At 43.6% G+C, this 17,595-nt stretch overlaps 3 protein-coding genes and 1 pseudogene across 3 annotated transcripts; all 4 read right to left on the reverse strand.

Annotated features, from left to right (window-relative positions):
- Positions 1-1,148: 1,148 nt before the first annotated feature.
- On the reverse strand, positions 1,149-1,924 carry LOC130138260 (classical arabinogalactan protein 9). Its single transcript, XM_056311816.1, has one exon. It carries the CDS (start codon positions 1,811-1,813, stop codon positions 1,382-1,384), a length of 432 nt encoding a protein of 143 aa, XP_056167791.1. The 5' UTR covers positions 1,814-1,924; the 3' UTR covers positions 1,149-1,381.
- A 4,149-nt stretch (positions 1,925-6,073) lies between these two features.
- Positions 6,074-7,684, reverse strand: LOC115676343 (MDIS1-interacting receptor like kinase 2-like). Its single transcript, XM_030599226.2, has 2 exons — positions 6,554-7,684; positions 6,074-6,435 (listed from the first exon to the last, which is right to left on the reverse strand). The coding sequence occupies exons 1-2, from the start codon at positions 7,671-7,673 to the stop codon at positions 6,074-6,076; spliced, it is 1,482 nt and encodes a 493-aa protein (XP_030455086.2). The 5' UTR covers positions 7,674-7,684.
- A 66-nt stretch (positions 7,685-7,750) lies between these two features.
- On the reverse strand, positions 7,751-9,368 carry LOC115676322 (probable leucine-rich repeat receptor-like protein kinase At1g35710). The gene is made up of 2 exons (XM_056311615.1): positions 8,160-9,368; positions 7,751-7,765 (listed from the first exon to the last, which is right to left on the reverse strand). Exons 1-2 carry the CDS (start codon positions 9,366-9,368, stop codon positions 7,751-7,753), a joined length of 1,224 nt encoding a protein of 407 aa, XP_056167590.1.
- A 3,619-nt stretch (positions 9,369-12,987) lies between these two features.
- LOC115676321 (MDIS1-interacting receptor like kinase 2-like) lies at positions 12,988-17,372 on the reverse strand (annotated as a pseudogene).
- Positions 17,373-17,595: the final 223 nt, after the last annotated feature.

Here is a 17,595-nt window from a genome sequence, read left to right on the forward strand (position 1 = left end):
ATAATCTTGAGGCACGACCAGAGTTAAAAAGCATCAAGCATCACGTATAAAAGCTGGCCAAGTGCAAACAGGTAAAGGCAAAAGGGAATTAGAAAAATTAGATTAGACTTTTTATTTTTTTTCAAAAATTTTAAAAAGTAAATAAATATATATTTATCGGTCTGGTCCAGTTCTAGAGTGGGAACCGGACCGTTCGGAAACTAGTTCCATTTTTATGAATCGGAAACCGGACCGATACTCTCAAGAACCGAACCAAACTAACTGGTCCGGTCCGATTTCGGGCAATCCATCGTGCTCACCCCACTGCGACAGAATAAGAGCTTTAAAGACGGGGAAATCAAGAGCGAAGTCCATCTCGGTCAAATATTAGTTGTACATCATACAGTTTTTTTCCAAAAAAAAAAAGAACTTTATTATATAGTCCCGATCAAAATAAAATCACCCAAAAAAAAAAAACAAAAAAGGACCCCCCCCACCAACAACACGTGCCGCTGCAGGACTCCCCTGCCCGGTCAACGGACTTCCTCCCTCCCCTTCACGGTTTCACCTACTCTCTCTCTCTCTCTCTCTCACCTACTCTCTCTCTCTCTGACAACCATGTGCTTCCACACCCCGCCCTTACAGTTGGCATCACGTGACCCCGCCCTTTTCCCCCCATCGCTTTAACAAAAAAGACCCCTGAAAAAAAGAAAACTGAAAAGATATTTAAAATTAGCTGGCCCCCAAAATAGGAAGAATCCCCCCCCCCACGCGAACGGAAACGGCGTCGCAGCGACCCCCTCCCCCTTTTCCTAAAAGAGAGACTCCAACAGCTGTCATCCTCAACATCCAACAAAACAAAAGCCCCACTTCAAACCCGAAAAGACCAAAACAGCCCCCTCCCCCGCTCCTCCCTCTTCCTCGCGTTCACACGACGCTCCCTAATCAAGAAGGTTAAGCATTAAACCTCACTCATCACGGAGCTTCCAGAACAGGGGAAAAGATGGATTTCGCTACTCGAGAACGCATCGAATCATTTCACGAAATCATCCATAATCATTCACTCGCTAAAGTTCGACGAACAGCGAAACACGGAGATCGCCAGATGCAAGATCCATAAGCAAAGATCATCATCATCATCAGGAGGAAACAAAGGCAAACCAAAAAAAATCAATGCAAGGTGATCATCATCATCATAATCATAGAACAGGAAAAAAACCAATCAAAACTCCAAGTCTCCTGATCAAATCGTCGCCTCCACCACAGGTAAAAACCAAGCAATAAATGAGAGAGATCAAAATACAAAAAAAAAAAAAAGGCTACAAAACCAAAGAGCTACTAACAACTGAGTCAGCTAAGCAACACCTATTTATCTCCCAAATCCAAAGCCCGATCTCCGATCTCACATCAGCAGCGCACCGGCCATCACCGCGGCGGCGACGGATCCGGCGATCGCGACTCTGCTCAGAGCGACCGCGCCGTCGGATTTAGCCGGGGTCGGGGCGGCGGCGGCAGGGGGAGGTACGGCGGGAGCCTTCGCGGACGCGGGAGCGGGAGCCGAGGTCGGGGGAGCCGGCGGGGACGGGGGCTTCGCGGTCGAGGGAGCGGGAACGGGAGTCGACGTCGGCGGCGCCGGGCTGGGGGAGGGGGTGGAGGCCGGCGGGGGGGTGGTGGCCGCCGGGGACGGGGACGGGACGGGAGCCGCGGTGGGGGGTTTGGTCGGGGAAGCGGCGGGGGACTTGGACGGGGAAGGCGCGGGGGACTGCGCGATGGCCGAGGCGGCCAGGAGGGCGAGGGCGAAGAGCAAGGCGCACGCGAAGCTCGAGCTGGCCATTGTTTCCACTCCCTGCAAGAGCTCACTCTCTCACTCACTGAGTCGCGTTTCTGCGTTCGCTTCTAGAGAGAGAGAGAAAGCGAGAGGAGTCAAGTGAAGAAGAAGAAGAGAGCGATAGATGCATGTGACAAAGTAGGGTTAACAACACCAGAAGTGGAGTTTATATATATATATATATATATATATATACGTAGAGAGAGAAAGAGAGGGAGTGTACGGATTTCAGTGAGCCGGTTCCACAGAGAGAGAGAGAGAGACCGGAAGCTGAGGGGGAAGCTCACCTGACCCGACCCCTCGCCCTTTTTGCGCGTATTTTCATTCCGACCCCTCCCGGTATTTTCTCTTTCTTCGAAATCTGCCCCCCCAGGTTTAGAATTTCTAATCAATTTAGGACGCCCAGCAGATTGATGCTATAGTGAGGTGGAGCGTTTCGGATTCCTTAAAATGCCTGACTTAATCTTAATCCGGCCGTCGCGATGACCAAACGCGCGCAGTAAGGGATACATTGGTTGATGGGCTCGTAGGTGGAACGTATCATGTGGTTTTAAATCTCCCCATTGATTGTCCTCGAGTGGCATCGAATCGCGCTTTATCGGAAGTTATGTACGAACCTTAAATTTTCCCAAAAAAAAAAATGTGGCACCAGCGGAATAACACGTAAGTAGAGGGACCGAGTGGGCAAAACGTCGCGTCACGCGATCACAGATAAGCTAAGAATTCGGGTGACAACTCGATGAGGAATTCAAAGAGGGGGGTTTTTGGAGCTTTCTTTGTTGTGTTTTGCCCGCCCACCACCATCGAGCTGGGAACCGTGTATTAGCTGGTGGTGGTGCGCACAGGCTTTTTGAATGGACGGTGGGGCGGCGATCCTCCGACCTAATTCCCACCACCACCTCCACCTACGCAGGACGCGCAGCTGCCGTGACTCGGGATTCCCGCGAATTCGTGACTTGTAGCGACCGTCGGCCGAGGATGGCTTTGCCACGCGCAGGCAAAGAAGATGGAATAGGATTCGGGTTGCGTGCGCGCGCGCGCATGGAAAAGGCTTTTTAAGGATGATAACGCTCAAAACGAAGCAGGGGCAATCTGTCTGAACAGAGCTTGCCTTGTCCGTCGCGATGGCCTTGACTGTCCTTTACCCTGTTTAAGTGGCTGGCCGCGTCCGTATCATGTGGGTGGACGCTTTGTGATGATGTCGGAATGGGGTTTCGTTGCGGTCCAATGTCACGAGGGATAAGAGTGCGAAAACGTTCGGGCGTCCATTTGCGCATTTCGTCGAACGCTCGGTGTGTGTGGGTGCCCTGGGCGCGGTACGTTCTAGTTCTTAGGTTTGTAATGAGAGTCGTTTTGATCCGCGCTCGACCCCTCGCTCGTTATAGTGGCCGAGGAAGTCTTTTTGCGGACCGTGGAACCATTGCGTCGGCCATTTCAATTAGCATGCGGTTTGTATATGCGCGGGGCATCGCGAGAGCAGGCACGGATTATGTCGTGCGCTGTGTTGGATCGTGCTGCACGCTGCTTGGTGTGGCGCCGCAATTATATCGTTCGTACCGTTTTACAGAGCTCGATTTCCTTGCCCTCGTGGAACAGAAAAGATTGGACCGTGACAGTTAGGCAACATGCTTTCACATGAAACCGGTGTGTGGCATGGTCTATGCAGATCACTCAAAGACATCACGCGACCACCACATGATAGTTGCCCCTGGCACCAACATTCGCCACTGTAGATATATCAAAAGCCTAACAAAAAAATTTAAACTGATAAGTGGAGGGAGTCCACATGTATATAAAAATAAACATACGAACTCCATTATCGAGTCATTCAGTGATATGCCAACACTTCATTTGCTATTCACCCTCAGCTTTTTTTTTATAATTTTTTTCACCCCTGATGCGCAGAGTTATATTTTGTTACCTTGTCTAAGTACCCCTTGTTCTTAAGAAGTCACATTGCTTGTATGTTGCAAATAACGTGAATATAACATCATCTTGCCTCGCATCTTGCCTCGCAATTTAATTCAAAAGCACATGAAGCAGTTGGAACTCAAAAGCCCCAAAAGCGGAAACACCCTGTCATACATCAACCTAATTCTTACAAAAATTAGCCGTTGTGCAAAGTCAAACGAGTCTCCTAGATAATATTATCACCAGATTAAATTAGCAATATTTTTTTTTAAACAAATAGTATTGTTCCAGCTAGCACAAACACACAAATAATGCGAGATCCAAAGGGTTTTGAAGTATTCGATCAATTGTACTTAAATTTTTTATTTAGTGTCCAGTGATAGATAATCGTTTTCATTTCCGTCCCGCTTATCCAGCACCCCATATTATATTCGTAGCCAACTTGGAACAATGTCTACGACTACAAAGTTCGAGGCCTGGACCGTACAATAGAATACACCCGTTGTCGCGTACCGTTGCGATCGGCACGTTAGAGATCCTAAACTAATCTAATTTTGTTCTTTATTCTAGACCTAGAGCGAGTGGGGGGGTCCGATTGTAATCTAGTGTATAAAAAAAGTGGACCATCGTGGTCATTATAAAGAAAATGTGTGTCCATTTGCTTTACTTTTATTGCTTTGTTCATGTGCTGTGACATGTGAAGCACCTCGGATTCTGACAGCGATTGATGCACTTTGATATTAATTATTAGGTGAACTTTCCACGGTTTTGTTGAAAATCGTACCAGCCCAACAGGACGTTGAGATGAGGAAATCATTATTAATATTTATTTATTTATTATTATTATTATTTTAAAATATAAGAATAAATGAAATAAAACCAAAAGTTCTTTGGGTCAATTTCTTCGGTGGTTGTCTCGAGCTGCGAATTTTGAATCCAAATCTTAAGATTAGTGACAACTTAAGTGGGGCGTTAGGTGTGTCAAAGACTCAAAGCGACTGATTGGAACCCAAAGGATGGTCTAGGAAAATGCATGGTGCTTTACAAAAGCCTTACCAAGATAAGGGAGGATCGTGAAATTAAGCATAAGGGCCTTTACGCCAGAACGGAATGTTTTGTCATACTCGAGTTACATGAATTGAGCCGATAGAAATTGTTGGAGCATCGAACGTGAACTCATGCTGCGAAACATATGGAGATAATTATAAAAATCCGGTAAAAGGAATCTCTATCGGTAATATGCGAGACGGAAATTATACAATTCGGGATACGAAAAATGTATATACTATCGTTTTTTTCTAATATGTATGTCAAAAGAATTCGGGGTTGTCATAATAAAATCGTAAAATGATGCTCTCATGATTTCACATCAATTGTATTATATATAAATGTAAAATATGTTTTGAAATTTATGTTCTCGGTATGGTTCAACACCCGACCCGACATATTTTTGTGCGACTCGAAAATTGAGATTTAGTTCGCGAAGCGGAGAGTTGGGCCGATAGGCCCAACTCGTAGCAAGTGAACAAATCTCTATGGCGGTCCGCCAGAGCTGGAGCAACGAACAAATGTCTTGGGGGTTCGGGGGCTACGCCCCTGAGGAAATTTTTTTGGGAGCACTATTTATACCGCGGCTAGGTTTTCTCATTGAGGTACAGAGAGAATTTTGTTTTCGAGAGTTTTGTGAGCCGTAAGCTTTTGTCGTTGTTTTCGACTTCTTAAAACTGGACTCTCTTTGATTATAATGGAATTTTGTCTTGCCTCGCCCGTGGACGTAGATCACGTTGTGATCGAACCACGTAAATCCCTGTGTTCTGTGTTTGTTCTTCCGCATCTATTTACAACAATAAACAAGAATTACTTACATGTTATAATAGGACTATTTAAAACACAAGATTTTATACAAATGTCATATCTAATAGTTGAACTTTATTGCTGATTCATGTTATCTAACGAGAAATCACGAGAATTTTACATTTGTTTTCGCAAAGATACAATAATTTGCTCATATTTTGAGACATATGAATGATTCTTGACATGTTATATCGTTAATTGACTAAATAAAAGACATAAGATAAGTTCAAAATCAAAGTAGTTTTGACTAAATATACTACATGTTTTTTTATACGTGTATAGTCCGGTTCATTGCAAAAGATTGAGAATTTTTTCATAAGTTCAATAAAACTGCTGTAGGCAGAATTTTTATTGAAAATCACGTACATATGTGTATTTTATATAAAAATGAGAACTTAAGTGAAATAGAACATATAATGCCTGTAAGAGAAATAAAAGAGAGAACTTGCTACACAAGTTGCAACAGAAAGACCTAAATGTCAATAAGGAAAGCACCCAGGATCAACTAGTTGTTCCAATTTTATGTCCTCCGCCTATCATGATCGAATTACATGTCGATATTTCTTGAGACACTTGTTGCATGCTTGGACGATGCTCTGGTTTTGCACTCAAGCACGAAAATGCCATCTTCACAATGAAAGCCACTTGCCCTAGTACGTCACCTTCTGGGTATGGAATTCTCTGATCTAAAACTTGTTCTAGTGGCCAATGTAGAGCTGTTGAAATGCTTGATGATGATGAAGATGAGGATACCAGTGACGATATAAGATCGCCCGGATGGCTCCCTATGATTACTTCCAATGTCACTACTCCAAAACTATAAACATCACACTTCTCCTTCACCTCCATCGTGTATGCGAGCTCTGCAGAGGAAAAATAGCAACAACAAAAAAAAATTCTATTTCTTATTAAGGCTATCTTTTTGGCCAAAATCTTAGTAATGCTATCTAATTGATTTATTTATTGAAAAAACCAACTTACCTGGAGCTGCATATCCAAAGGTGCCTGCAAAGGAAGTCCAATTGGATGAATAAGGTTCTAGAACCTTAGCCGTGCCAAAATCAGAGACGCGAGCTTCGTATTCTTCATCCAATAAAATGTTCTTGCTTGATACGTCTCGATGAATTATCGGAGGAGAGCATTCATGGTGCATGTAGGACAAAGCATAAGCCACACCCTTAACAACATTCGCTCTCTTATTCCAATCAAATGCTATTATCCTCTCTTCATTGTTCAATAAATCCTTCAAGCTGCCAAATTCCAAGAACTCGTACACCAAAAATGAATATCTAGAACTTGAGCAAAAGCCATAGAGCTTGATAATATTCCGATGCCGAGCTTCAGTCAAAGCATGAATCTCCCTTTCAAATGCTTTTCGACTAGTGATTTCGACTTCCACGGCTTCCTTAAATTTCTTTACCGCAACAGTCTCACCTGTTTGCAACTGGGCCTTGTAAACACTCCCATGTCCTCCCACACCGATGCAATATTTGGCATCAAACTCCTCCGTGGCTTCAATAATGCTCTCGTAGACCATTCTTCCGTCAAAGCTCAATACTGCCCATGGGTTTTCATTGCTTCCGTCATTCGAAATAGGCTCTGTTTTCTTTAATCTTTGGCATACTAATCTTGATATTCCCACAACAAGAAGCAACGAAAATAGGCAACCTAAACAGGGAATCAAAATTAGCAGCAACTTTCTGCTTTTGTTTTTGCCTTTCAACATTGTTGCTAAGCAAGGGTCGAGACTAGCAATAACTCCACACAAGCCTTTGTTCCCTTTCACAACTTCAATTGTAGCATTATGAAAAGCTGGGATGTCGGGTAAAGGACCCTCTAACTCATTATACGATATGTCGATGGATGTCAAGCTAGCCATATCATCAAAGGTCGACGCAATTGAACCCGAGAGCATATTGTGTGAGAGATTGAGTATTTCCAATTTGCGCAATAGCCCAAGTTGTCTAGGTATCTCTCCCGTAAGCAAATTTTGACTCAAATCGAGAACTTGGAGAGACCGGAGATTGTCGATCTCCATAGGAATACTCTTTTCAAGATTATTCCTGCTTAAATTTAAGAACTGAAGGTTGGAGCACTCCATAAGTTGGGTACTTACTGAGCCACTCAAATTGTTTCCTGCAATGCTGAGTTTCCGCAGACTGGACAATGCTCCAAGTTCTAGAGGGATGTGGCCTGAAAGGTGGTTGCAGTCCAACAAAAGCTCTAGCAGCAACTTCAATTTTGCAAGTTCTTTAGGTATTTCCCCAACAATATCATTTGAAGAGAGGTCGAGTATGTGCAATTGATTCATGTTTCCAAGCTGAGGTGGTATAATGCCGGAGACTTTGTTGTTGGAGATTTTGAAGCTCGTCAAATTTCTACATTCACCCAATGTTGGTGGTAGCTCACCGTAAAGTGCATTGTTGCTCAACGCAAGGTAATTTAAGTATGGGTACACACCAAGAGCATCCGTTATATTTCCGGTGAGTGAGTTATTTTGGAGCCTAACTCTATACAAACTTGAACAATTTTTCAGGCTTCTTGGGATGGGTCCGGTGAAGTGATTGTTTACTGCAGTAAAACGTACAAGAGCTTGGCTGCTGCATATTTCTTGTGGCAATTGGCCAACAAAGTTGTTATCAGATAGCTGTATGACTGTGAGGGATGTGAGATTATTCATCTCGGTGGGAAGAAAGCCCCCCAGATTATTCACATGTAGACTTAGATGACTGAGGAGTCCTAGTTTTCCAATCTCTTGAGGGATAGGACCAGATAGATTATTGTCATGAAGAATGTATTCAATTAGAGCGCCCATATTCCCTATGGATGACGGGATCGGACCGGTTAATTCATTGACTTGCAATTGGAAATGTACGAGGGATCTCATTCCTCCAACTTCAAAAGGTATGGGGCCAGAAAGTTGGTTGACATAGAGGTAAAGAGATGCCAAATTACTGAGATTTCCTAAAGTTGTAGGGATGGATCCATTGAGATAATTTCTTGATAAATCAAGTTGTTTTAGTGACCCCAAAATTCCTATTTCCTTCGGAATGAACCCCCCGAGTTGATTACGGAAAAGCCATGCATACAACAAGCTGCTCATGTTTCCAATGGAAGGAGGAATTGGACCGGTGATGAGGTTGTTCATCAGGTAGAGATATTTGAGAGATTTGAGCATTCCTATTTCTTTAGGGATGAAACCAGAAAGCTTATTATGTGAAAGGATTAGGGCGGCCAAGTTGCTCAAGCTACCTATCTCATTGGGAATTGGGCCAGTGAAATTATTATACGAAAGCTCGAGAACTTGTAAAGATCGTAATGACCCGAGTTGAGTTGGAATGTTTCCCGAAAGGTTATTTCGAGACAAGTCCAAATGAGTAAGCTTGGCAAGATCAGCCATGCTCGGAGGGAAGTTCCCAAAGAGTGAGTTATTGGCAAGCTTTAGAGCAACCAAGTTGGGCAATTGGGAGAAATTGAGATGACGAAGCATACCACGTATGGCAGAATCTGAAAGGTTCAAGCTTGCTACGCTCCCGAGAGGATCACAATCGATTCCGCGCCATGAACAAGGGTTGCTTCCATTCCACGAAGACAAAGTAGAACGACTCTCGCTGTGCAGCTTAGACTTCCATGTTAGGAGTGCCTCCACTTCCTCATTTACCGTTTGGTTACTAGCACCAGCAAGGGCCACTAGAGAAGAGCTTCGAGATGAAGCAAGACAAGGCCTTTCTTGCGTGAGCATGAGGAGGACACAAGCGAGGAACAACATGGAGGGTTGTTTTTGAGATGAGGCCATGACAGGTTGTTTAGGTGATTTGGGGTGGGCTTTTCTTTCTTTCTTGCATGAGCCTGAGGAGCACAACCAAGACATACTTAAAGAAGAAAATCGGGGCCATCAAGTCAACAACCAAGTCAATAATGTTGGTGACGGTCCCTCCTCGTTACGAAAGTCTTTCAATCCTCTCAAAACCTCGAAACATCCCACTAGGAAAAATTACCAAAAAAGTCATAAACCTTTTGCAATTGTGCCAATTCAGTCTTAAACCTTTTTTTTAGTCATTTCAATCGTAAACCTTTTACAATTATGCAAATTCAGTCTATCCGATCACGTTTGGCCAGCCGGCGCTGACATGGACGCCGGTTGACACTAACGTGGATACCCACCGGCTGATGTGGTATTATTTTAATATTTTTTTCCTTTCTTTTTTTTTTTCCTCTTTCCTTCTTCCCCCTGGCCGAACTGGCCAGGGGAAGGCTCGCCGGCGAGGTGACCTCACCAACCATGGCGAGGCCGACCTCGCCGACGAGGCCTCACCTAGATCTGGCGAAGCCTCGCCGTCACTGGGCGAGCTTGACCTCGCCCGACCATGGCGAGGTCGAGCTCGCCCGGCTACGGCGAAGCCTCGCCCAGATTTGGCGAGACCTCGCCATCGCTGGGCGAGGGGAGGTCGACCTTGCCCATGGCTGGCGAGGTCTCGCCAGATCTGGGCGAGGCCTCGCCGTCGTTGGGCGAGCTCGACCTCGCCGGCCATAGGCAAGGTTGAGCTCGCCTAGCAACGGAGAGGCCTTGCCCAAATCTGGCGAGACCTCGCCGTCGCCGGGTGAGGTTGAGCTCGCCCAGCGACGGCGAGGTCTTGACATATCTGGGTGAGGCCTCACCGTCGCTGGACGAGGTCGACCTCGTCCATGGCCGACATGGGCGAGGTCACCTCGCCGGCGAGCCTCCCCCTGGCCGGTCCGGCCAGGGGGAAGAAGGAAAGAAAAAAAAAAAGAGAAAGGAAAAAAATATTAAAATAATGCCACGTCAGCCGGCCGGCATCCACGTCAGTGCCGGTCGGCCAAAAGTGGCCAAATTGACTGAATGACACAATTGCAAAAGGTTTAGGACTGAAATGGCAAAAAAAAGATTTAGAACTGAATTGACACAATTGCAAAAGATTTAGGACTTTTTTGGTAATTTTCCCCATCCCAATACCCCATGTCAGGTTGATTCAGGGAGATAACACTTACGCCTATAAATGGTCACCACCTGATCTGGTTATTTGAAGTTCTCCCATGTGGATCGGGCCAAGCCTCACATGCCTGGCCAGTGGTTGAGATAGAATTTCAAATTTATGTTTTATTAAGTTTTCTTAAGGTGCAGAATTTTCATTTGGTCAATGGGGGACTTTAATGCGGGAATTGAAAGGTAAATCGTGAAATCAGGGAAGAAGAAAGTGGAGAGTTTTCTAGTTGGTTTTTGCGTGGAGGATAATCTAGTCTGCTTCAAAATAAGTCAAGTCTTTCTTCCCTCTCGTTCTGATCACGTAATTGGACTTATCAAATCAACAATCAACAACAAAGGGGAGTATATTTATTAGTCCAGAGAAGTCACATCGCAACTTGTTCTGCGAAATTGCAAAGACTTATTCGTCAATGGAGGAAAAGTCTAGAAGGGTTTACCTCTGCGAAGAAGTGGGATGTTGTAATTTAGAGAAGATTCTCTCCACTCGTGAAACACGGCACCTAAAAGACTTGGACGGATTCTCAAACATTTGCAACTTGACGTCAATGGAGGAAAAGTCTAGAATTAGGATAGTGCTTGAACTTTGATGGGGAAACAAAAGAGTAGGCAAAAAAATGCAAAAAACTAATACTATCTAAGTCGACTTACTTATTTATACCGAATTTAAATTTACCGCCCTTCTTTCAACAATCTCTAAAGAAGAGAAAATTCTCTTGAACCAATCTACGATCGGTGTTGCATACATGTAGTCAATATCTAATTCTCTTCCACGGGTCTAAGATTATATTTTTCTTGTGTGAGCATGAGGACATGAGCAAGGAAGAACAACACTGAGGGTTGTTTTGGAGACGAGGCCATGGCAGGTCGTCTAGATTATTTGGGACGGGCTCTTCCCTTTTTCTTGCATGAGCAAGAGAAGTACGATGGAGACGTACTTATAGAAGAGAATTCGGACCATGAAGTCGACAACCAAGTCGGTAATCTCGGTGACAATCCCTCCTCACTGCCAAAGTCTTCAATTACTTAAAAAATGGTTTGGAATTTTGTCATGGTCGCCAAATTTCTAGATTTTTGTCATGTTTGCATTATTACAAAAAGGTTTGGGGCTAGTCAAGAAAGTTTACCTCGGTGATGGTGACTATTTTAATTTAGGGAAGATAATCTCCACTCGTGAAATACGGCACCCTAAAAAAGGTTTGAAGCTAGCCAAGAAGGTTTAATTCTGGGAATAGTGCTTGTACTTTGAAGGGACAAAAAAGGAGAGAATTACCAAAAAAGTCTTACAGCTATTGCATTTGTATCAATTCAGTCTTAAACTTTATTTTTTTTTCTAATTGAGTCCTAAACATTTTACATTTATACCAATTCAATCAATCCAGCCAATTTTAGTTGCAAATCGCTAACATGGATGCTGGTTATTATCCTACATGACGCGACAGATGCTGACGTAGACAATTTTAAATAATATTTTATTATTTTTTTGAATTATTTATTTATTTATTTTTCTTTTCTTTTTCTATCTTTTTTTTTTCTTTCCTTCTTCCTCTAGCCAGTCGCCGAACCCCTGGCGAGGTCCACTAGCAAGGGCGAGCTTGCCTTGCCCAGCGATGGCAAGGCTGGTGAGTGACCTCGCCAATAGCAAGTAGAGGCTCAACCTCGCTAGCCCTTGCCTCTGGCCAGTCGTTGAGGTCCGGCGATCGGCTAGAGGAAGAAGGGAAGAAAAAATATAAGGAGAAAAAAAAGATAAAGAAAAAAATAATAATTTAAAAATTATTAAAATATTATTAAAAATTGTCCACGTCAGCGCTCGCTAAGTCACGTAAGATGTCCGGCGTCCATGTCAATAATTTCTAGCCAAAATTAGCTGGATGGACTTAATTGACATAAATGTAAAAAATTTAGGACTCAATTGACAAAAAAAAGTTTATGACTGAATTGACACGATTGCAATAGGCTTAAGACTTTTTTAGTAATTTTCTTGACAAAATGGAAGCATGAAAAAATGCTAAAAACAATAATATCTATTCAGAATGTAAATTTAGTACCCTTTTTTTCCTTCTAAATCTCAAATATAGAGGAAATGGTCTTCAACGGCACTGCTTTAATTGATCCCATTTTCTAATGAAGCATTCCACGATAGCTTTACTTATTCTCTTCGCGATGTCGTACGCAATATGGCAAGCTCGTTTGGACCGCTGATCATGTATGCTTCTAGACTGATATGGGTAAGGAGAGTTGATGCATAAGTCATAAGTCGAGTCAAGTAACACGACGAGAAGTATATTGAAAGGATCTCTGCTCAAAAGCTACCCATTGGAAGGGGCAACTGTGAAACCACTAACTCAAGAATTTGTTGGCCACCCATTCTTATCAATGCTATCTTTTATTGGCCAGATACATGTAATGCTATTTAATTTGTTGTTTTTATTGAAGAAATTGGGTGTCCCGGAGCTGCATATCCAAAGGTGTCCCCAGAGGAAGTCCAATTAGCCGTGCCAAAATTAGAGACGTGAGCTTTGTATTTTTCATCGAGTAAAATGTTGTTGTTGGATACGTGTCACTCCCCGGTCCGATCCACCAAGGCTCACACGCGTGACTTCCCTTCTTAGATCATTTAATTGCAACGTCCTACGAGGCGTCACTGACCCATCCTATTATCTAACAAATAAGCATATACGGAAGCGAAATCCAAATCATCCAACCGACAACAACAACCATAGGGATAGTATGGAAAACACATTCAAAAAAACATGCTTCAATAATAACGACCCACATTGGAAGTAAAGATAAATACACGCCCACTACAGCGGCCCTTTTCCGATTATATCACAAAAAGGAGAGGGGGTCGAGGTCTACTTAGCTCCTCTATCTACGAGAGCTACCTCAAAAAGAACATGGCTTCCTCCACATTCGAGCATGCTATGGCTTGGGTTGAGGGTTGTAATCCGGATCCGACTCCGGATCACTGACGACACCATCAGGGAAGTTTGACATCATAGAGTCCCACGGAATTGTGTCCGGCGCACCTGGGAGTCCGTCAAAGCCCCAGAGAGGTCCCCAACGCTCTCCCTTGAACCAAACATACCATGTCTTAAAACGATGAGGAACCAAGTTGGTAAGCCCTCCGTCGACCCAAACGGTCGTTGTATACTCCTCGTACGTCGTATCCGTCCCCGGTAGTACATACTCAACCATCTCTACGTCTTGGTCTACCGAGACACTAAAACGTACAATCCGAGTGTCCATACTAGGGGCCTGAAAAGAGGTAAGCAACAACACATTAGTAAAACTCAATAAGTAGAACATCTAAACGTCGAGTAGGATGATACCTCACCTTGGAAATACGAACGGTAGCCTCAACCTCTTGGCATACCAAAACGCAATCAAATAATCACACACGAATACTTACCTCCCGTCGGCACATACAATTCACACAAATAATCACACGTGAAGCCTTGCTTCCAATTGGCATGCGACAATTGCACATAGTAATCAAGAACACTCCATATCACATAATCATGCACAATGCATCCACACGTGTTTCGATTATTATGACTACTTAGGGCCACAATCGACTCTCGCATCAGTGGTCATCCGGCGTAACCGGCCATCGTTTCGCCCCATCAAGCATGACAACATCTCGACCTCGCTCGACGACGACATTCAATTAAGAGCATCGTTCCGAACTCTATCGCAAACGGCAACCGAAATCCATCGGGCATCGCCCCCCGCAGTCATATGGGTATGAAACCATTTATGTGATCGCGCAAGTACATGAAGCACTCAAGCCAATTATTGTCTTTCACTTAGGCCAATGCAAGAGTGTTTCATGCTTACACGATTAGAATATTTAAAATCCCGCACACATAAGATGCACTAAAATCGGAAGCATTTCAAGAGGAAACCATACAAAATTAATATATGGGCTTCCTCTTCCTAGAACAAGCAAGACAAGTATAGCATCACCCAACAATGGTTCCAATTAACCTTCCATAACCACGTAATCCATTCATAACCATTCATAGCCAATGATAGCCACACACATGATAGAACAAGCTCAAACAAGACTAAACCTAAGTCCAACATGCGTAGAATAACGTCATATCCACGAATTAGAAGAACTACTTACAAAACCGGTTAGACTACGGACAAGACGGATGAATGGCAACGGCGAACGAACGGCGACGGTGTTGAGCGGACGACACGGCGGCGGTGACGAATGGACGGCGCGGCGGCGGTGACGAATGGACGCCGCAGTGGGGATGAGGCGGCGGTGAGGCGACAAGCGGCGGCACAGCGAGAACGACACGGTGATGGATTGATGCATGGCGTGAACAGCGGTGGTGATGGTGAATGACTCAGCGACGAGGACGACGAGTGGACGGTCAAGATGGTGGCAAACAATTGTGGTCTACACGGCAGTGGCGAACGGCTCAGCGACAGGGACAGCGATCGGCGGCACGGCGGTGCGGACGGCACGATGAGCGGCGGCACGACGAACGGCGGTTGGCACGGACGGACAGCGCGACAGCGGCAAGCAGCGACAAACAGTGGCGGTGGTGGTCAGTGGTGATGGTGGCGCGAGAGGGAGAGAAGGAGGGAGAGAAAGAAAGACATGAGAGTGAGTGAGAGTGAGAAATGAGAGAAATAAGGAAGGCTTCTCCCTTAAGTAATCTTGCAAGAAGACCCCAATAATGCAAATGTACTAATGGCTCAACCACCAAGCCTAACCTAGCTCCTTAATTTGCTCCCAACCAAGCAAATTCATGGACAAGAAGCCATCTTGAAATATCTCCATCAAGTCTCGCTCTTAAGTAATCAAGGCTAATAGAAATAGGCGCATGTAATTAGTTAGAGACTAACCATGGTAACCAAATGGGAAGCCAACCAAGTGGATCTCCTCCCCTTCCTTCAAAAGTGACACCCAATCCTTCCAAGACAAGACCAAACTTTGGTCTCTACCCAAATCCAACTTCTAGAAGATGAATTAAAAGCTAAACTATAGGTTAATAAACATAAAACACTAATTATGCACAAAATCACATTAACGTGCAATTATCCAAAAATCATCCAAGGTCAAATGTGGCAAGATAGGCTTTACCCTCTTGATTAGCGCCTAATCGAGGCCAATCAAGTCCAATGATGTGTAATTAAGCGGCGTCAGCTTGAGGATGTCACAATACGTCTCGATGAATTATAAGAGGAAAATATTTATGGTACATGTAGGACAACGCATAAGCTACACCTTTAACAACATTCACTCTCTTATTCCGGTCAAATGTTATTCTCCTCTGTTCATTGTTCAATCCTTTAAGCTACCACAATCCAAGAACTCGTACACCAAAAACGAATATCGAGAACTTGTGCAAAAGCCATCGAGCTTGACGATATTCTGATGCCGAGCTTCGGTCAAGACATAAATCTCTCTTTCAAATGCTTTTCGACTAGCCATTTCGACGTCTATTGTTCATAGGGGTGAGCGGTTCCAGGTTCTACCTAGAACCTGGAACCTACCCGCGGGTACAAATTTCTTATTTTTTGGAACCTACAACCTATCCGTCGAAACCTGGAACTTGGAACCTACCATGTCACAGGTTCCAAGGTAGGTTCCAAGGTCTAACGGGTTCTTTTTTTTTATTTCATTTTTAGTTAAACAAAACGAAAATGAACGTAGTAATATTGAACAAGTTTGTCATTCACAAAAAAAAAATACAAAAGATTAGTTTTCTTGACATTACGGTTCAAATAAATATAATTAAAATGTGAAGTTATTGCTTGAATCGATACTAGGGGTGAGTGGTTCCATATTCCGTAATGGTTCCACCCAGAACTTACCCATGAAAATGTATTCCTCATTTTTTGGAATCTGGAACCAACCTTATCACGGGTTCTAGGTCGGTTCCAGAGTCTACACAGGTTTCACCTGTATTATTAATTGAACAATTGCAATGACTCATCACTTTTAATGACCACCACCTGTTACTATGATCCACTAGCCACAACTTATATTTAGACACACGAAAAATATGAAATATTAATCAGTCATAAAATGAAAGCTCAGACTAATGATTGTAGATTATACACTCATTATCTAACGCTATGAAACACCACGACCAAGAAAAAATACAAAAAACTTGTGTAGGTTTCAGGTTTTAGGTTCCAGGTTCTACTTACCTAGAATTTAGAACCTACCCGTCCAAACAGGTTCTCCAATTTTTGGAACCTGAAACCTATCATGCATATCTTGGAACCTGAAACCTATATGTTCCTATCGATCAAGTTCTCAAGTTCCATGGTAGAATCTTGAATCATGCTCACCCCTAACTGCTTCCTTAAGTTTCTTTACATGAACAGTCTCACCTGTTTGCAATTGGGCCTTATAAATACTCCCATGTCCTCCCACACCGATGTAATATTTGGCACCAAACTCTTCCGTAGCTTCAATAATTCTCTCATAAACCACTCTTCCAACAAAGCTCCATACTGCCCACAGGTTTTCACTGCTTTTATCAATTGAACCATCCTCTATTTTCCTTACTCTTCGGCATACAAAACTTGAAGCTGCCACAACAAGAAGCAACAAAAGTAGGCAACATAAAGTAGGAATCACAATTAGCAGCAACTTTTTTTTGCTTTCAACAATGTTGCTGGACAGGGGTCGAGATTATCAATAACTCCGCACAAGCCTTTGTTCCCTTACACAACTTCAATTGTAGCATTATGAAAGGCAGGAATGTTTGGTAAAGAACCCTCTAACTCATTGTACGATATGTCGATGGATAAGAAGCTTGCCATATCATCAAAGGTTGACTCAATTGAACCCGAAAGCTGATTGTTCAAGATATTAAGTATTTCCAATCTATGCAATCACGCAAGTTGTCCACGTATTTCTCTCATAAGCAAATTTTGACTTAGATCGAGAACTTGAAGAGATTGGAGATTGCCGATCTCCACAGATACTGTTCTTAAGATTATTCCCGCTTAAATTTAAGAACTGAAGGTTGGAGCACTCCCCAAG

The sequence above is a fragment of the Syzygium oleosum genome, unplaced genomic scaffold (assembly GCF_021117445.2).
Source record: "Syzygium oleosum isolate NSW1041296 unplaced genomic scaffold, Sole_v2.1 Sole_v2.05, whole genome shotgun sequence".
Lineage (NCBI taxonomy): Eukaryota > Viridiplantae > Streptophyta > Magnoliopsida > Myrtales > Myrtaceae > Syzygium > Syzygium oleosum.

What these genes read in the sequence shown, in the direction of transcription:
- LOC115676322 (XM_056311615.1), bottom strand. Translation starts at nt 9,368, where the DNA reads ATGGCCTCATCTCAAAAACAACCCTCCATGTTGTTCCTCGCTTGTGTC.
- LOC130138260 (XM_056311816.1), bottom strand. Translation starts at nt 1,813, where the DNA reads ATGGCCAGCTCGAGCTTCGCGTGCGCCTTGCTCTTCGCCCTCGCCCTC.
- LOC115676343 (XM_030599226.2), bottom strand. Translation starts at nt 7,673, where the DNA reads ATGGAGTGCTCCAACCTTCAGTTCTTAAATTTAAGCAGGAATAATCTT. An exon ending in CTTTGGATATGCAGCTCCAG is followed by an intron (nt 6,436 to 6,553) that starts GTAAGTTGGTTT and finishes TTTCCTCTGCAG; the next exon opens with AGCTCGCATACACGATGGAG.